Here is a 13630-nt window from a genome sequence, read left to right as displayed (position 1 = left end):
TATAAATAGCTTCATAGATCAACATATTGAACTATACCTGAAAACTAGGAACAAATCTGGTCTTTGAAAAACTGGTATGGTATGCTATGCTACCAATAGCATGACAAGCAACACAAACTATGCATTATATATCAGCAATAGTTTCCATATGGCCTGGGAACACACTGCAGTAGTCAATTCCACAGGTTACAAAGACAAGGATAATTATGGCACAGCACATACACAAGAGACAACAGTGATCACAAGCACACTACTAGATGCGCATTGTTTTTTAAAAGTGCTTTTCTCCACTGATACACCTGGATTTACAGCCTGTAATTAGAGATTAAAAAAAGTATTCCTAAAATGAAAACCACTTAGGCAAAGAGTGGATAACTCCTTACTCTATTCTCTCCAACCTACCAGCAGCAAATGTGTTTTCTCTGCAAACAAACAAACATATCTTATTTTCCGTGCAGGTTCTTCTTTTTATGGCACAGAAGAGTTTCAGAGCTATTTAAAAACTTGACTATTATTAGTTTGTCTTAGCATTAGTATTCTTTACATATTATAAATAGAAAAACCAAAGAATTATTTATTATGAAACAACAATCATTTGACACTTACCTTCCTCTGACAATATTTTCTTGAAGAAGTTCATGGATGATATTTTCTATATTAGAAACGTTCACCTTATTGACAAGACCGTTGATTGACTTCTTCAGGGCTTCCCAACTCATCCTTTGATATGCTAAACTATTATGAAAATATTACATTATTAATACAGGTATATCCAGGGACACCATAAATACACTTTAATATACCAAAAATGTGAAATTAATTTGTAGTCAATAGGAGCTCCAAGGTGCAATGCTTACAATATATTTTGATGCCTTTTTCAGTTTTGGTTTTATGATTATGGTATACTGACTAACTCATTACTACTAAACCAATCTGATTTACAAAAACTCACTCTCTCCCCCCCAAACCCAATAAAAACTGTAAAGTTAATGCTGAAGTATGATTTTTTACAGAAAAGAAAGAAAAGAGAAAACTTTATCCCACAAATCTCTTTGCTAATAGCAAGTACTGTACAGGAAATGAATCAGAACAAAAAACAACATACAGCAATGTTAAACAGTATTATACTAAAATACTATACTTCAAAAAAAATTACCACAATATAGTTAAGACTTATCTGCAATATTCAATAATAGCTTTTTGAAAGACTTCCTAGGTAATTGTAAAAAACATTACTTTTGTTTGCAAAAAAGGCATTTGATTTTGGCATATTTACAACTCCTGCCAAAACTGTCACCGAAAAATGTCACAAATTATACAGACTCATATCCCTTTCCATGTAATCATGTTTCTTATTTATGAATACGTGTGATTAACATTTAGTGAGTGTAGATATGAATTCATTCCTCATTCTTAGTGACTAAAAAAAGAAATTCCAGTAGTAAATACTTATAAATGAAAGGAATATAAAAAGTATTTATTTATAAGTAAATACTTATAAAAAAGGAACCCCTTTTTTTAACAAACAAAAGGAACCCTACCTCTTTTTGCTGTGTATATCCGCTGTACTCATAACTGTCAACTTTCTCAAAACTGTTTGATATATTTTAATTAAAGATATTTCAAAGCTATTTTACAGGATAAAATATCAACACACATTTATGATGCATATTTATATACTACTTTTTACTATTTACATTTCAAAGATAGGTAAAAACCCCAAAAATTACAGCACATGGCATTGCTGTTTCTGGATTTCACAGCTTCTCAACAACTTTCATGTTTGATCAGCAATCAAAAATATTTTACACTTTTGTTTTACAGTGCTCTACTATGCCAGTAAATCCTGTTAATTGTGAAATTTGTTAACTTTGACTTACCTATTTTTATCAGTAATTTGTTCCTGCATCATCCTGAGCTTTGCTGGAGGAATGTATGCACCACCTGTGCGGGTGAGAATTGGATCCATCTCTTCTTTTCTCTTCTTTGAAGGGGGTTCATCATGAGCAAGTGAGTTCTGGGGTACTGATCTTTCTGGACTTTTTCTATCAGGTGAAGGGAATTTTTTCTGTTTCCTTCGATCAGATTCCTTCTCTCTCCCCCACTCCCTATCAGACAAAAGTTGGAAAGTAAACGTTAAAAGCATTCCCATCTTATGGAGATGAAGGCTGAACATGTGGTCAAGCATTCAGACCAAGGCAAGTGCAATGGTTTTACTTTTAAACAAAATACTAATAGTTAAAAACAATATTAAACAGAATGAACAGTATTTTTCATTTTCAAAATACTTAATACTCACCTGGCTTCCACAGTTTTGTCATCACGCCCCTTTCCTGAATATTCTTGATCATACTTGCTGTGATCAGAGTAACCTCTGCTTCTAGGGGACCAAGACCTCTCACGCTCTGCATACCTACTCCCATCCCCAAACAAAACCCTTTTTAGTATAGCTTTATTAAACTTCTGGTTTATAGGAATTGTACTCTCTTGGGTTTGTTTTTCAATCATGGGTTGATGCACACATACCAATGTTTTAAAAACCAGCAGGCCCCACTTTTGTACCAATGAACTGAGCCTCACTATTAATATATAATTCAAAACAGAAAGATGCACACTTTAATAAATCATATAGTCCTGGTCAAACACAAATTAATCTGATAGGGGTGTGACCTTTAAAAGAAGCATTATAAAAGAGAACTGAGCACTCACAGTTACATGATAAATAGTAATGAAGTTAAATATTAAGTGTACTCAGCACTACGCAAGTCACATGATAGCCCACTAAATGTATCCATTCACTATATTTGTCACCTTTGTTTACTTGGTATACCATATGTACTGGCACAAAAGAAAAACACACTTCATGTTTTAGTACCACAGAATGTTTCACTGGAAGTGAAATGGAAATTAAAAGACAGTTACCCTGAAATAATTCAGTTCATGCCTTATGTATGGTAGACAGTACAAGAAATGGTATTTTTGAGTTCTCCAGCTGACATCCATAACCTTGCTATAAAGTGACAATTCTGATTAACAGCACTGGAGCCATGCAAAAGACTGGAATCCAATTTCCATTTTAAAGCTGTTCACTATTCAAAATGAACATTGAAGATTTTTAAAATCTTCAATTAAGAACACATTCACTTACCCCTCTCTCATTTTCATCCACAATTAACGACATTGTATTACATCTATATTTTTCATGTTCACTTACTAGCATAAGTGAAAAATATGGAACAAAAATGTGTGTTGTTGTACTTATCTGATTCACTCTGGATGAAGTTACACACAATTTTAACTACTATTAAAGGCAATTAAAACAAATACTTGTTTACCTGTCTTCTGGAGAGGAACTCCTCCGGTGAGAGCCGTGGCTCTCTTTTCTTTCATAACTGGAGTCATGCTTTAAAACAAAGTATTAAATTATTTTAGATCACAGTACATTTTATATAATAGTATATTTACTAAGCATATCTATCTTCTTATATGAAGGGTTATTTTATGTCCTTCTCCCACTCTGAAATTTTACACCTGCTGTCATGCCACCCCCTATATTTTGAACAGTCTCCTACTATACCCATTGTTTAACAAAGCTCTCCTTTTTTTTCTCCTCCAAATTCTTCTTTATAATATACTTTTTCCATAATGTCCTCCTATCTCTCTCCTAAATTTCTATGGAGTTGCCTCATTTATCATCTGTGTCCAAGTTACATTGCACCCCTTGTTTTACGTTTTCTAAATTATACATTTATCATTTAAACCATTCTATAAATGTACTTTTCAAAGGTTAAAATGGCAATCACTTTATAAATCTGTCAAGGAACAAAGATTTAACTGTAAAGTTAATACTTCTGTTCACAAAAATGAACCAGAGCTGCGCACAGTGATTCAGAATTATCAGAAGTACACTTATAATAGATCTACAAAAGAAGTTATAAAGAGGTTCCTACAGCTTACCAAGCTCTTTCACAATTAATTTGACTATGCTTAGGAAGCATCTCTGTTGAGTTCTACCCTTTCATTGTAACATTTAACTCCTCCCTCTGAAAAATATTATTCTTGATTCACCAGAACCACAAACTGATACCATCCGGCAAAAAAAACCCCCAAACCTATGAAGTAGAATAACCCATCACCTTGATCCAGAAACACCATATCAAGAGCTGTTTACAACATTCCTGGGCTGGAATTCTGTCACCAGTACTCATGTAATATATATTGACCCTCACTCCATCTATAAGGATGGCAGTGTGCCCACTAACAAGCTGATATACTAGTTTCTATATCACCTTGGGGCCAGTCAAATATAAGTTTAGAAAGCTAGCCAGTTGAATACAAGCGACATCTGCTTAATAATGGATCCTCCTAATGGACAGCAATACCAAATGATGTTTGAATATTTAACAAAGGAAATTATATTTTTATTACTTGGAGCAGGGTCTATTTGTGCTAGATGCTGTACCGAGTACAACTAGATCCTGATTCTGATTGAGGCTTCTAGGAGAAATAGTAATACCTGCACAAATGAAGACTGAAATATTCTCCCATTCAGGGTCCAACTAGGCTGACTCATACTGGCTCAGTGAGCCAATACGTTGTTTTTTTAAGCTGCCATCATGTGTTCTAGAATTTCAACTTATTTTAAAAAGGCACATTTCTAGCCCTTAGGGTTGAAACATGCGCCCCTCCCTCCTTCATTCTATAGAAAAATCTGCAACGGTGCAAAATGGGCCAGTTGCACCTGTGCAGCACATCTACAATGGGGTTTGCACTGAAAAAAAACCCAGCATAGACAAGTCATTAACATGATCAATGCAATGTCTACATGAGTTTGCAGGGACTCTGAAACAGCTCTGAGATACATGAACTGCCACAAGCATCTCAATAGGTGTTAACTCCAAAAATGTTTAAACATTAAAAATGTTAACTATTTTACTGCTGAAAATCAGGTAAGACAGCAGAGGCAGGATCATATCATGAACATCTACAGTTTACTGTGAGTGCCTTTTCCCTTTCTAATCTAATTTATGGAGCTGAACCCTTTGGGGAGCCAAGCTCAGCAGAATATCCACGATCATATTTTGAACAGCTGCATGATTTACTGTGAGTGGTGTCTGACTTTTGCATCTCAAGCAGAAAGAGCATGGAAGAGACTATTCAGCTTTCCCCAATACTCCATATATAATACCTGCTCCCAGCCCTAAAACCCTGTCCTTCCAGACCAGTGTTCAAACACATTAACAGAGCTGCATAAAGATGTTTCCATTATTGATGCTCGTGCTATGCTTGTTCTGAAGATAAACACAGGATTTTAGTCTCCTGCAGGCTAATGATTAAGCATCTTTCGTTAATAAATGAGAAAAAATACTCCTTGATATAATCTCTAAGCATAACATTCATTTCACTGTAGTCATGACTATGTGATGACCAGAAGACAAAACTTTGAAGTGAGCACTTCTATACTATATATTAATTTCTAAAAATTACATCCACTAATTACTTACTTAACAACATCTCATGCAAGAAACACTCCAAAATATGGAAAGTAATAAAAAATTCCATTATTTCTGCAAATATTTAGCTTTTAAAATATATTAGCTGGATCTCAACTGTATTGGTAATATTTCTCTACTTTCAGAGGAGTAGCCATGTTAGTTTGGATCTGTAAAAGCAGCAAATAGTCCTGCGGCACCTTATAGACTAACAGACATTTTGGAGCATGAGCTTTCGTGGGTGAATACCCACTTCGTCAGATGCATCCGACGAAGTGGGTATTCACCCACGAAAGCTCATGCTCCAAAATGTCTGTTAGTCTATAAGGTACCACAGGACTCTTTGCTGCTTTTACATTTCTCTACTTTGTTATCTGAAGGAAAGTTTTTATATACATTGTGTGTGAATGAAATTACATAAAAAATATTTAACTTCATAGAGGTAGCATCATGAGGCCAATACTCTAGAAGAAAATCTATACTTTTAAACAGAAGTTTTGCTTGCTGCTACATTCCTAACAGTACTGCACCTGTCCCTTCTGAAACATACAATGTTCAGATTCTGAAAGGGCAGAACCCTTCACTCTAAGAAGTAAGTCTCTCAGAATTGTAGGAATCCAAATACCATACTTGTAATCTTGACTGAATAATAGTAAAATGAATAACGAATATCATAATCCAGAGAAATATGCAATTTCCCCTCCCCACTATTCTTATAACCCTCCATTATACCTCAACTCACTCATGCTTTCTACTGAACTGTTTTCATCTTTTACTCACTTCTCTTCACATTTCATTCCCTTTTCACATTGCTGCCAGGAGCACTTCGGACATCTGTTGCTAAGAATATCTGTACATCAAACAGCTGCAGTTTGCTGGTTTAGGTAATACTGTAATATTTTTTGTTCTTAATTATGATGCATGTATTCTCTCCCCAATATATGCTGTAACTCCTGTTAAAGTTAAGGGCATTTGTGTTCATATCTGAAGTGGACATAGGCCCCTACATGCTAAACTCACACAAAAATCCCCAATGCTGTACTTCTCCCGAAAAATTAAACTTCACGATACTTACATTTATTTGTGCCACTCTACTCTTCATTTTTTCCTGTAGCTCACTTAAAGTTCAGAACTTGCAGGAATAATGATAATGTACTCAACTCAAACGTGGGGTCTCTAATGAAAAAATGTTTCACCTACAAAAGATAAGCAACACATTCTATAATTGATGAAACAATGGATTTATTTTTAGCTGTATTGCAAAGGCAGATAGTCAAGTTCTGAAATTTGGCTGTTATGGGAGACAGCAATGACTGTGGGAAAAAAAGCAGTTTACCAAATACACTTGTCTTTGAAATTAGGTATTCCACCCCTCCAGTACTCTGGAAAAGGAAGTGCATCTGGCCACACAGTGGACAAGAAGTTAACTATGAGTCCACAGTGTAACACTGTTGCAAAAAATCCAATCATCATTCTGGAATTATTAGCAGGAGTGTTGTAAGCAAGACGTGAGACATAATTCTTCTGCTCTACTCCATGCTGATTACGCCTCAACTGGAGAAGCATGTCCAGTTCTGGGCACCACATTTCAGGAAAGATGTGGACAAATTGGAGAAAATCCACAGAAGAGCAACAAAAATGATTAAAGGTCTAGAAAACATGATTTATGGGGGAAGACTGAAAAAACTGGGTTTTTTTAGTCTAGAAAAGAGAAGGCTGAGAGGGGACATAATGGTTTTCAAGTACATAAAAAGTTTTTACATGGAGAGGGAGAAAAATTGTTGTTCTTAACCGCTGAGGATAGGACAAGAAGCAATGGGCTTAAATTGCAGCAAGGGAGGTTTAGGTTGGACATTAGGAAAAACTTAACTGTCAGGGTGGTTAAGCACTGGAATAAACTGCCTGTGGTGGTTGTGGAATCTCCATCATTGGGGATTTTTAAGAGCAGGTTAGACAAACACCTGTTAGGAATGGTCTAGATCAATATTTCTCAAATGCAGCCACTAGGGGCTTCTCTTGCAGCCACAGCCTGTTGGGCAATGATTGGGGGGGCAAAGCAGCTGCCCCTCCCTGTTCCTTCTGGATGTCCTACCTTGATGTTGGTTGCTGGGGCTGCAGGCAGCGGTTGGGCTCTGCCTCCCTCTGGAGACACCTGGGGCATAACCCTGGAGGAGCAGGCAGCCTTTGAGTTCCCTACCTTCCCAGGGTTTGTAGGGCTCAGGCTTCAGCCCTGGAATGGCAGGCTCCAGCCATGGGCCTTCAGGCTCTGGCCCTGGCCCCTGGCCGCAAAGCTCCATCTCCTGGCTGCAAGGCTCCAGGCTATGGTCGTTCCTGGGGCCCCATCCCTCAGGCTTCAGGCTCCCCGCTGCCTCGTCCACCCCTCATCGCCGATGGCCCCTGCTATCTATGCATCCACCTCCCCATCCAGGGCTTAATTTGTCCCCAGCTTGCCAGAGCTAAGTAAGTCTACTGTGAAAAGTGTTACTATCCCTTTTCACAGCAAAGACTCGTTAGCTAGCTGGGAGGCTGTGAAAAGCGATACTAACAAACGTACAAAAATCATTTTTCACAGCCGCAGACTTACTAGCTAGCAGTAAATAAATTAAAAGGATTCTGATATGCACATATATTTGTTTCTCCTAAAGTTAATGAAGTATTTTAGGAAAAATTGTCACAGTGGCCACTAGCAAAAGTTGGTGCCCGCACTCTGTGGCCACCAAAAAATTTGTCATGAGAACCCCCTAGATAATACTTAGTCCTGCTACAGGTGCAGGGGGCTGGACTAGATGACCTCATGAGGTCACTTCCTGTCCTATAGTTCTAGGATTTGAAAAACACTGCCCTAAATGGGCTGAATTATAGATGCTGGAACCCAGTATTTCCCAAAATTGAGGCTTTTTTTTAAAGTAATCTTAGCCACATATAAAGTGCACTTAAGAAGAGTTAGATATTTATAACAAAAATTATGACCCAATAGAACAAAAAAGTCATTTGATAAAACAGTTGGGCATTACCATATAAAAAGGTCCAAATTATGTGCTAAACCACATTCTGGGCCTGTTCTTTGGCACGGATAAAAAAATTAACTGTTCTTTCGCAGGACTGTTAAGGAGACCTACACCGATTCCTGCAGCACATAATCTTTCACTGTTTTTAAACCTTTATGGTTAAACATAAGAATGGCTCTACTGGATCAGACCAAAGTCCATCCAGCCTAGTATCCTGTCTTCCGACAGGATCAGACCAAAGTCCATACCAGGTTGCCCAGAGGGAATGAACAGAACAGGTAATCATCAAGTGATCCATCCCCTGTCGCCCATTCCCAGCTTCTCTGGCAAACAGAAGCTAGGGATACCATCCCTGCCCATCCTGGGTAATGGCCATTAATGGACCTATGCTCGATGAATTTATCCAGTTCTTTTCTGAACCCTATTATAGTCTTGGCCTTCACAACATTCTCTGGCAAGAAGTTCCACAGGTTGACTATGCATTGTGTGAAAAAATACTTCCTTTTGTTTTAAACCTGCAGCCTATTAATTTCATTTGGTGACCCCAAGCCCTTATGTTATGAGGAGTAAATAAAACTTCCTTATTTACTTCCTCCACAAAAGTTATGATTTTATAGACCCTTTAGTCCCAGTCTCATTAATCTCTCCTCATACAGAAGCTGTTCCATATCCCTAATCACTTTTGTTGCTGTTTTCTCAACCTTTTCCAAGTCCAATACATCTTTTTTTAGATGGGGAAACCACATCTACACACAGTATTCAAGATGTGGGTGTACCATGGATTTATACAGCAGCAATATATTTTATGTCTTATTATCTACCTCTCTTTTAATGAGTCCCAATGTTCTGTTTGCTTTTTTTGACTACTACTGCACACTGAGTGGATGTTTTCAGAGAACTATACACAATGATTCCAAGATCTCTTTCATGAGTGGCAACAGCTAATTTAGACCTCATCATTTTATATGTATAGTTGGGATGTTTTCCAATGTGTATCACTTCGCATTTCATCTGCCATTTTGTTGTCCAGTCACCCAGTTTTGAGAGATCCTTCTGTCGCTCTTCGCAGTCTGCCTGGGACTTAACTATCTTGAGTAGTTTTGTACCATCTCCAAATTTTGCCACCTCACTGTCTACCTCTTTTCCCAGATCATTTATGATTATTATATTAAATAGGACTGGGCCAAGAACAGATCCCTGGCGGACAACACTATTTACCTCTCTCCATTCTTAAAACTGACCATTTATTCCTACCTTTTGTTTCTTATCTTTTAACCAGTTACTAATCCATGAGACAACTCTTATCCCATCACTGCTTACTTTGCTGAAGCAGCTTAAAACTTCCAAGTGAAGACTGACACAGTGATTTGTGAAACCTGAAAACAACCTGCAGGCTCCAAGGCCTCTATTGTTCCTGCAGTTTTACTGGCCTTTTTAGGCTATGTCTATACTACTAGCACCACAGCAGCATAGCTACATAGGGGCTGAAGGGCTTTTCCTTCGAGATCATTAATTCACCTGAGAGGTGGCAGCCAGCTCGATGGAAAAAAATATTTCTCTCCAGGTAGCCGTGCCTACACCGTGGGTGAGGTCGAGGTAACTACGGTGCTCAGGGCACGACACTGTTCACAGCCCCGGGCGCGGTAGCTCGGCCGCTGCGATTTCGAAGTGTAGACCAGGCTTTTTAGTGACCGAGAGATGCCAATTCCCACCTCTGATGCTCCCGGGCCGCGAGCAGCGGTGAAACGGCGAGAAGCCAATTCCGCAGAGGCCGGTGCTGCAACGCGGACCCAAAGACAGACTCGTGAGGGGCCGACCTAGCAGCCGGTGCATTAACCTAGGCGGGCCACTGCGCTGGCAGCGCCCTTTCAGGAAAAGGGGGAGAGGGGCTCAATGGGCTCCGAGTCTGTGCGGATACCGGGCAGATGGGGGGAAGGGATGGGCGGCTAGCGTCCGCCCCAACCGCTCGGACCAAGGCAGCCCCTCCACAGAACCCGCGCCATCCCCCGCCCTCAGCGTGCTCCACACCCAAGATGACAGAGGCCCCGACAGGCAACAGCCGCCTCCGTGGAAGTGGAAGGGAAGACAGTGAGGTTCTCCAGCGGTCAGAACTTACCTCAGTCTTCCAAATGCCGCCATCTTACCAGAAGTATCTTTACTTCCGGTTGAGACACGGGGCGGGGTTTTCCTGCCGGAAGTGGAGTAACACCTTGTTGATGTTAATACTTTTAACGGTATTCATTTGGTGTTTAACCGAGTTCATAACAGCGAAGAAGAAATGCAGAAAATAACCCAACCCTCACAGATCCCCAAAGCAGGAGGGTGCTACGTCAGCAACATGGCGTCCACGGAGCCTCAAACGGCCGAAACGACAGCTCCCAGCGTCCAGCGCAAGCTGGGCGGAGGAGATGTTGCTCGCGGGCGCTTTCCCGAAGTGCTGTTCGGCAGAGGCGCTTGTGGCTCGAGGCTCGCTGTGGTGCCCTCACCACGCGAGGTCTATCGCCGCCCTGGGCAATGGCTGCCGCCGAGAGAAGCGCTGTTCCCGGCCCGGGGCTCAGGAGCCCGCTGCTCTCGAAGGCTGATAGGTTTGAAGCTACTCAAAGGCTGCAGGCCACCTCTCGACCCGGGGGGGGGTCACTGGCTCACATCAGGGAGGGGGAGTTTAAAAGCTGACCCCATTTTTGGATTAAAATGATCCGCCCCTTAAAAGTAGTAAGTAGGAGTCTTTTAAGACTTGAAGGAAGACACGTCCTAGGTAAATCTACCCCGGCGTAGCTGTGGCCAGGGATGTTTAGGGGCACTTGCATGTTGAACTTTGGATGAAGGGTTGTTGAAAGTCTGGCTTTTCGTGAAAAACTAACTTCAACCTTAACTATCGAGCAGCTACTGTTATGTCACAGCAAAGCATATTGATGAGTCAGACTGTGCCAACCTTAGTCAGGTCACAGAATGCAAAAGTGGTGACTATATGGTAAGAAAAGCAGCTGCCCCTCTAACATCCCCCCAAAGAAACCAATTCCACTGACAATTTCCATGCTGCTTCCCAGGCCAGGGAGCGGAGGGGAATCAGAAAAGATATTTTAAGGTAATTTAAAAATTTCCCATGTATTTTTTTTAAAGTTTAGTTTTATTTTATTGGTTTATCAATCACTAATAAGCCTTTTGAGGTGGATGGCTTTCCTGGAGAAAATTGATGTTTAGGGCTTGTCTACCCCGGAATTTGATTAGAACAGCTATTGCTCATACATTACCCACATATCTATACCAGAATAGCTTTACTAGCTTGCCATTTGGATACTTTATTCCAGAATCAAAGTAACTGATTATTCAGGAATAATTAGTGTGCTTCCAAAGTGGAGGAGTTATTCTAGAATAAAATCATTTTTATTGTGTAACAGCATCGACATAGCAAGCTATTGCAGAATAGCTTGTTCACAATAACTTCTCTGATCACAATAGCCCCATGCAGTTTTGTAAGTTTGGAGATAAGCTGTGGGGGAATTACAAACAGCTGATTTTCTTTGTACATAGAGCAACTTGAAAATAAATGATTTAACATAAAAACATAAATCAACTTGTTGCTGCCTCCAGGCATTACAGCTAGACTTTGTTTCCTGTGATATGTCATCTGATGTAGTCACCTTAGAAATACAGTATTTTAACATAGTTATTTTGTATGTAATTATTAATAAGTATGGTCAAATATTTTCAGTACATGAGCCTCTAAGCTCATGTACACCTCTTGGGTGTAGGTGTGTCCATGTGAGCTGCTTGCTCTGGGTGTTCATTTTAGATAGCTCCTCTGTGCCCCAGGATCATGGTGCCAGGTTACCTTGTTTATGCCTGAGGGGGCACTTGGGTGGTGAGTGTCCCAACCCAGCCCCTCTGAGGGAGAATGGGAGGCGGCAGCAGCAGCAGTTTGAAAAGGTCTGTGCAGCAGCTGGCTCTGTTGGAGGCAGGCCAGGATTTAGGATCCATTGATGGACATGGATTCACAATCCATGGTTCCCAGAAGGTCTGTAGGGAAAGAGGCCCGTGGAAAAGCCAACAGCCCTATGAAACAGGCTTAGCAGCATAGGTTGAAGTTGCAGGGCAGAGGGACTGGTTAGGTTTAGCATGTTGAACTAGAAAGACTGCCTCTCATTGAGACTGATGGCTCTGGTAGGCCAGAATCTCAGCTCCAAGAAACATCTGTTCTTGCAAGAACTGGAGACTTAAGCAGAAGAATAACATGGAAAAGAGGGATTTAGGCTGACCTCATCTTCCTTAGCTGCTGTTGTCTTCTGTGAGTATGCAGAGTAGGGCACATATATCCAGCGCTATGTGCTATCCCTGCAGAGAGAGTGCATTACCATGCACTGTTTCACTGCAGGGAGGGTGTTGCAGCAAATGCAGCATATCTATGTTACAGTGAAAGCTTATGGATCATCTCGGCCATGCTGTACAGCCTGTGGTCTTGCTGAGTTCAGAATCCCATTGTAACAAGTGGTGCTATAAGGGGTAAATAATGACAAGGACAAGGAAATTATGGACAGCAATCAGGATCGGTTAGTAAACTAACTCTTCAAACAAAATGCATTTTAAGACAACCAAATGCAACATGATTATATATGAGAAGGAGTGCAGGCCATACCTCCAGAATAGGGGACGGTATCCTGGGGAGCAGTGACCTGGAAAAGAGGTAGGGTTCTTAGTGGACAGCTCAGCATGAGCTCCCAGTGCAATGCTGGGGCAAAAAGGGCCAATGCAATCCTTGGATGTATAAACATAGGAGTAGAGAGGTGATTTAAGCTCTGTTTATGGCATTGGAGAGATCAATACTGCATTCAGTTCTGGTGTCTACATTTTAAAAATGATGTTGAAAAATTGAAGAGACTACAGAAAACCACAAAAATGTGAAGGCTGAAGAAAATGCCTTACAGTGAGAGGCTTAAAGAGCTGACTGTTCAGCTGGTCAAAGAGAAGATTGAGAAGTTGCTTGATTACAGTGTATAAGTCCCTTCATAGGGTGAAAATACTTGGTACTAAAGAGCTCTTTAATCTAGAGGAGAATAGCAAAACAAGAACCAATGGCCAGAAGCTGGTAGTTTGGCTAAGCAGAGGACTATCTTCTTGTTCTGTATTTGTACA

At 40.2% G+C, this 13630-nt stretch overlaps 1 protein-coding gene across 1 annotated transcript in view; it reads right to left on the bottom strand.

Moving 5' to 3' along the window:
• Positions 1 to 13317, bottom strand: part of CWC22 (CWC22 spliceosome associated protein) — a 47154-nt gene extending 33837 nt beyond the window's left edge. The window contains exons 1-6 of the mRNA XM_032783816.2: positions 10617 to 13317; positions 6568 to 6688; positions 3336 to 3403; positions 2300 to 2413; positions 1881 to 2108; positions 607 to 735 (exon numbers count right to left, since the gene is read on the bottom strand). Coding sequence (XP_032639707.1) covers positions 607 to 735; positions 1881 to 2108; positions 2300 to 2413; positions 3336 to 3403; positions 6568 to 6594 — 566 coding nt within the window. The 5' untranslated portion in view covers positions 6595 to 6688; positions 10617 to 13317. The remainder of the gene's footprint in view (positions 1 to 606; positions 736 to 1880; positions 2109 to 2299; positions 2414 to 3335; positions 3404 to 6567; positions 6689 to 10616) is intronic.
• Between the last annotated feature and the right edge of the window lie 313 nt (positions 13318 to 13630).

Source organism: Chelonoidis abingdonii, chromosome 10 (assembly GCF_003597395.2).
Source record: "Chelonoidis abingdonii isolate Lonesome George chromosome 10, CheloAbing_2.0, whole genome shotgun sequence".
NCBI classification, from domain to species: domain Eukaryota; kingdom Metazoa; phylum Chordata; order Testudines; family Testudinidae; genus Chelonoidis; species Chelonoidis abingdonii.
Note: the sequence above shows the minus strand (reverse complement) of the source record. Positions and strands in the feature narration are given on the sequence as shown.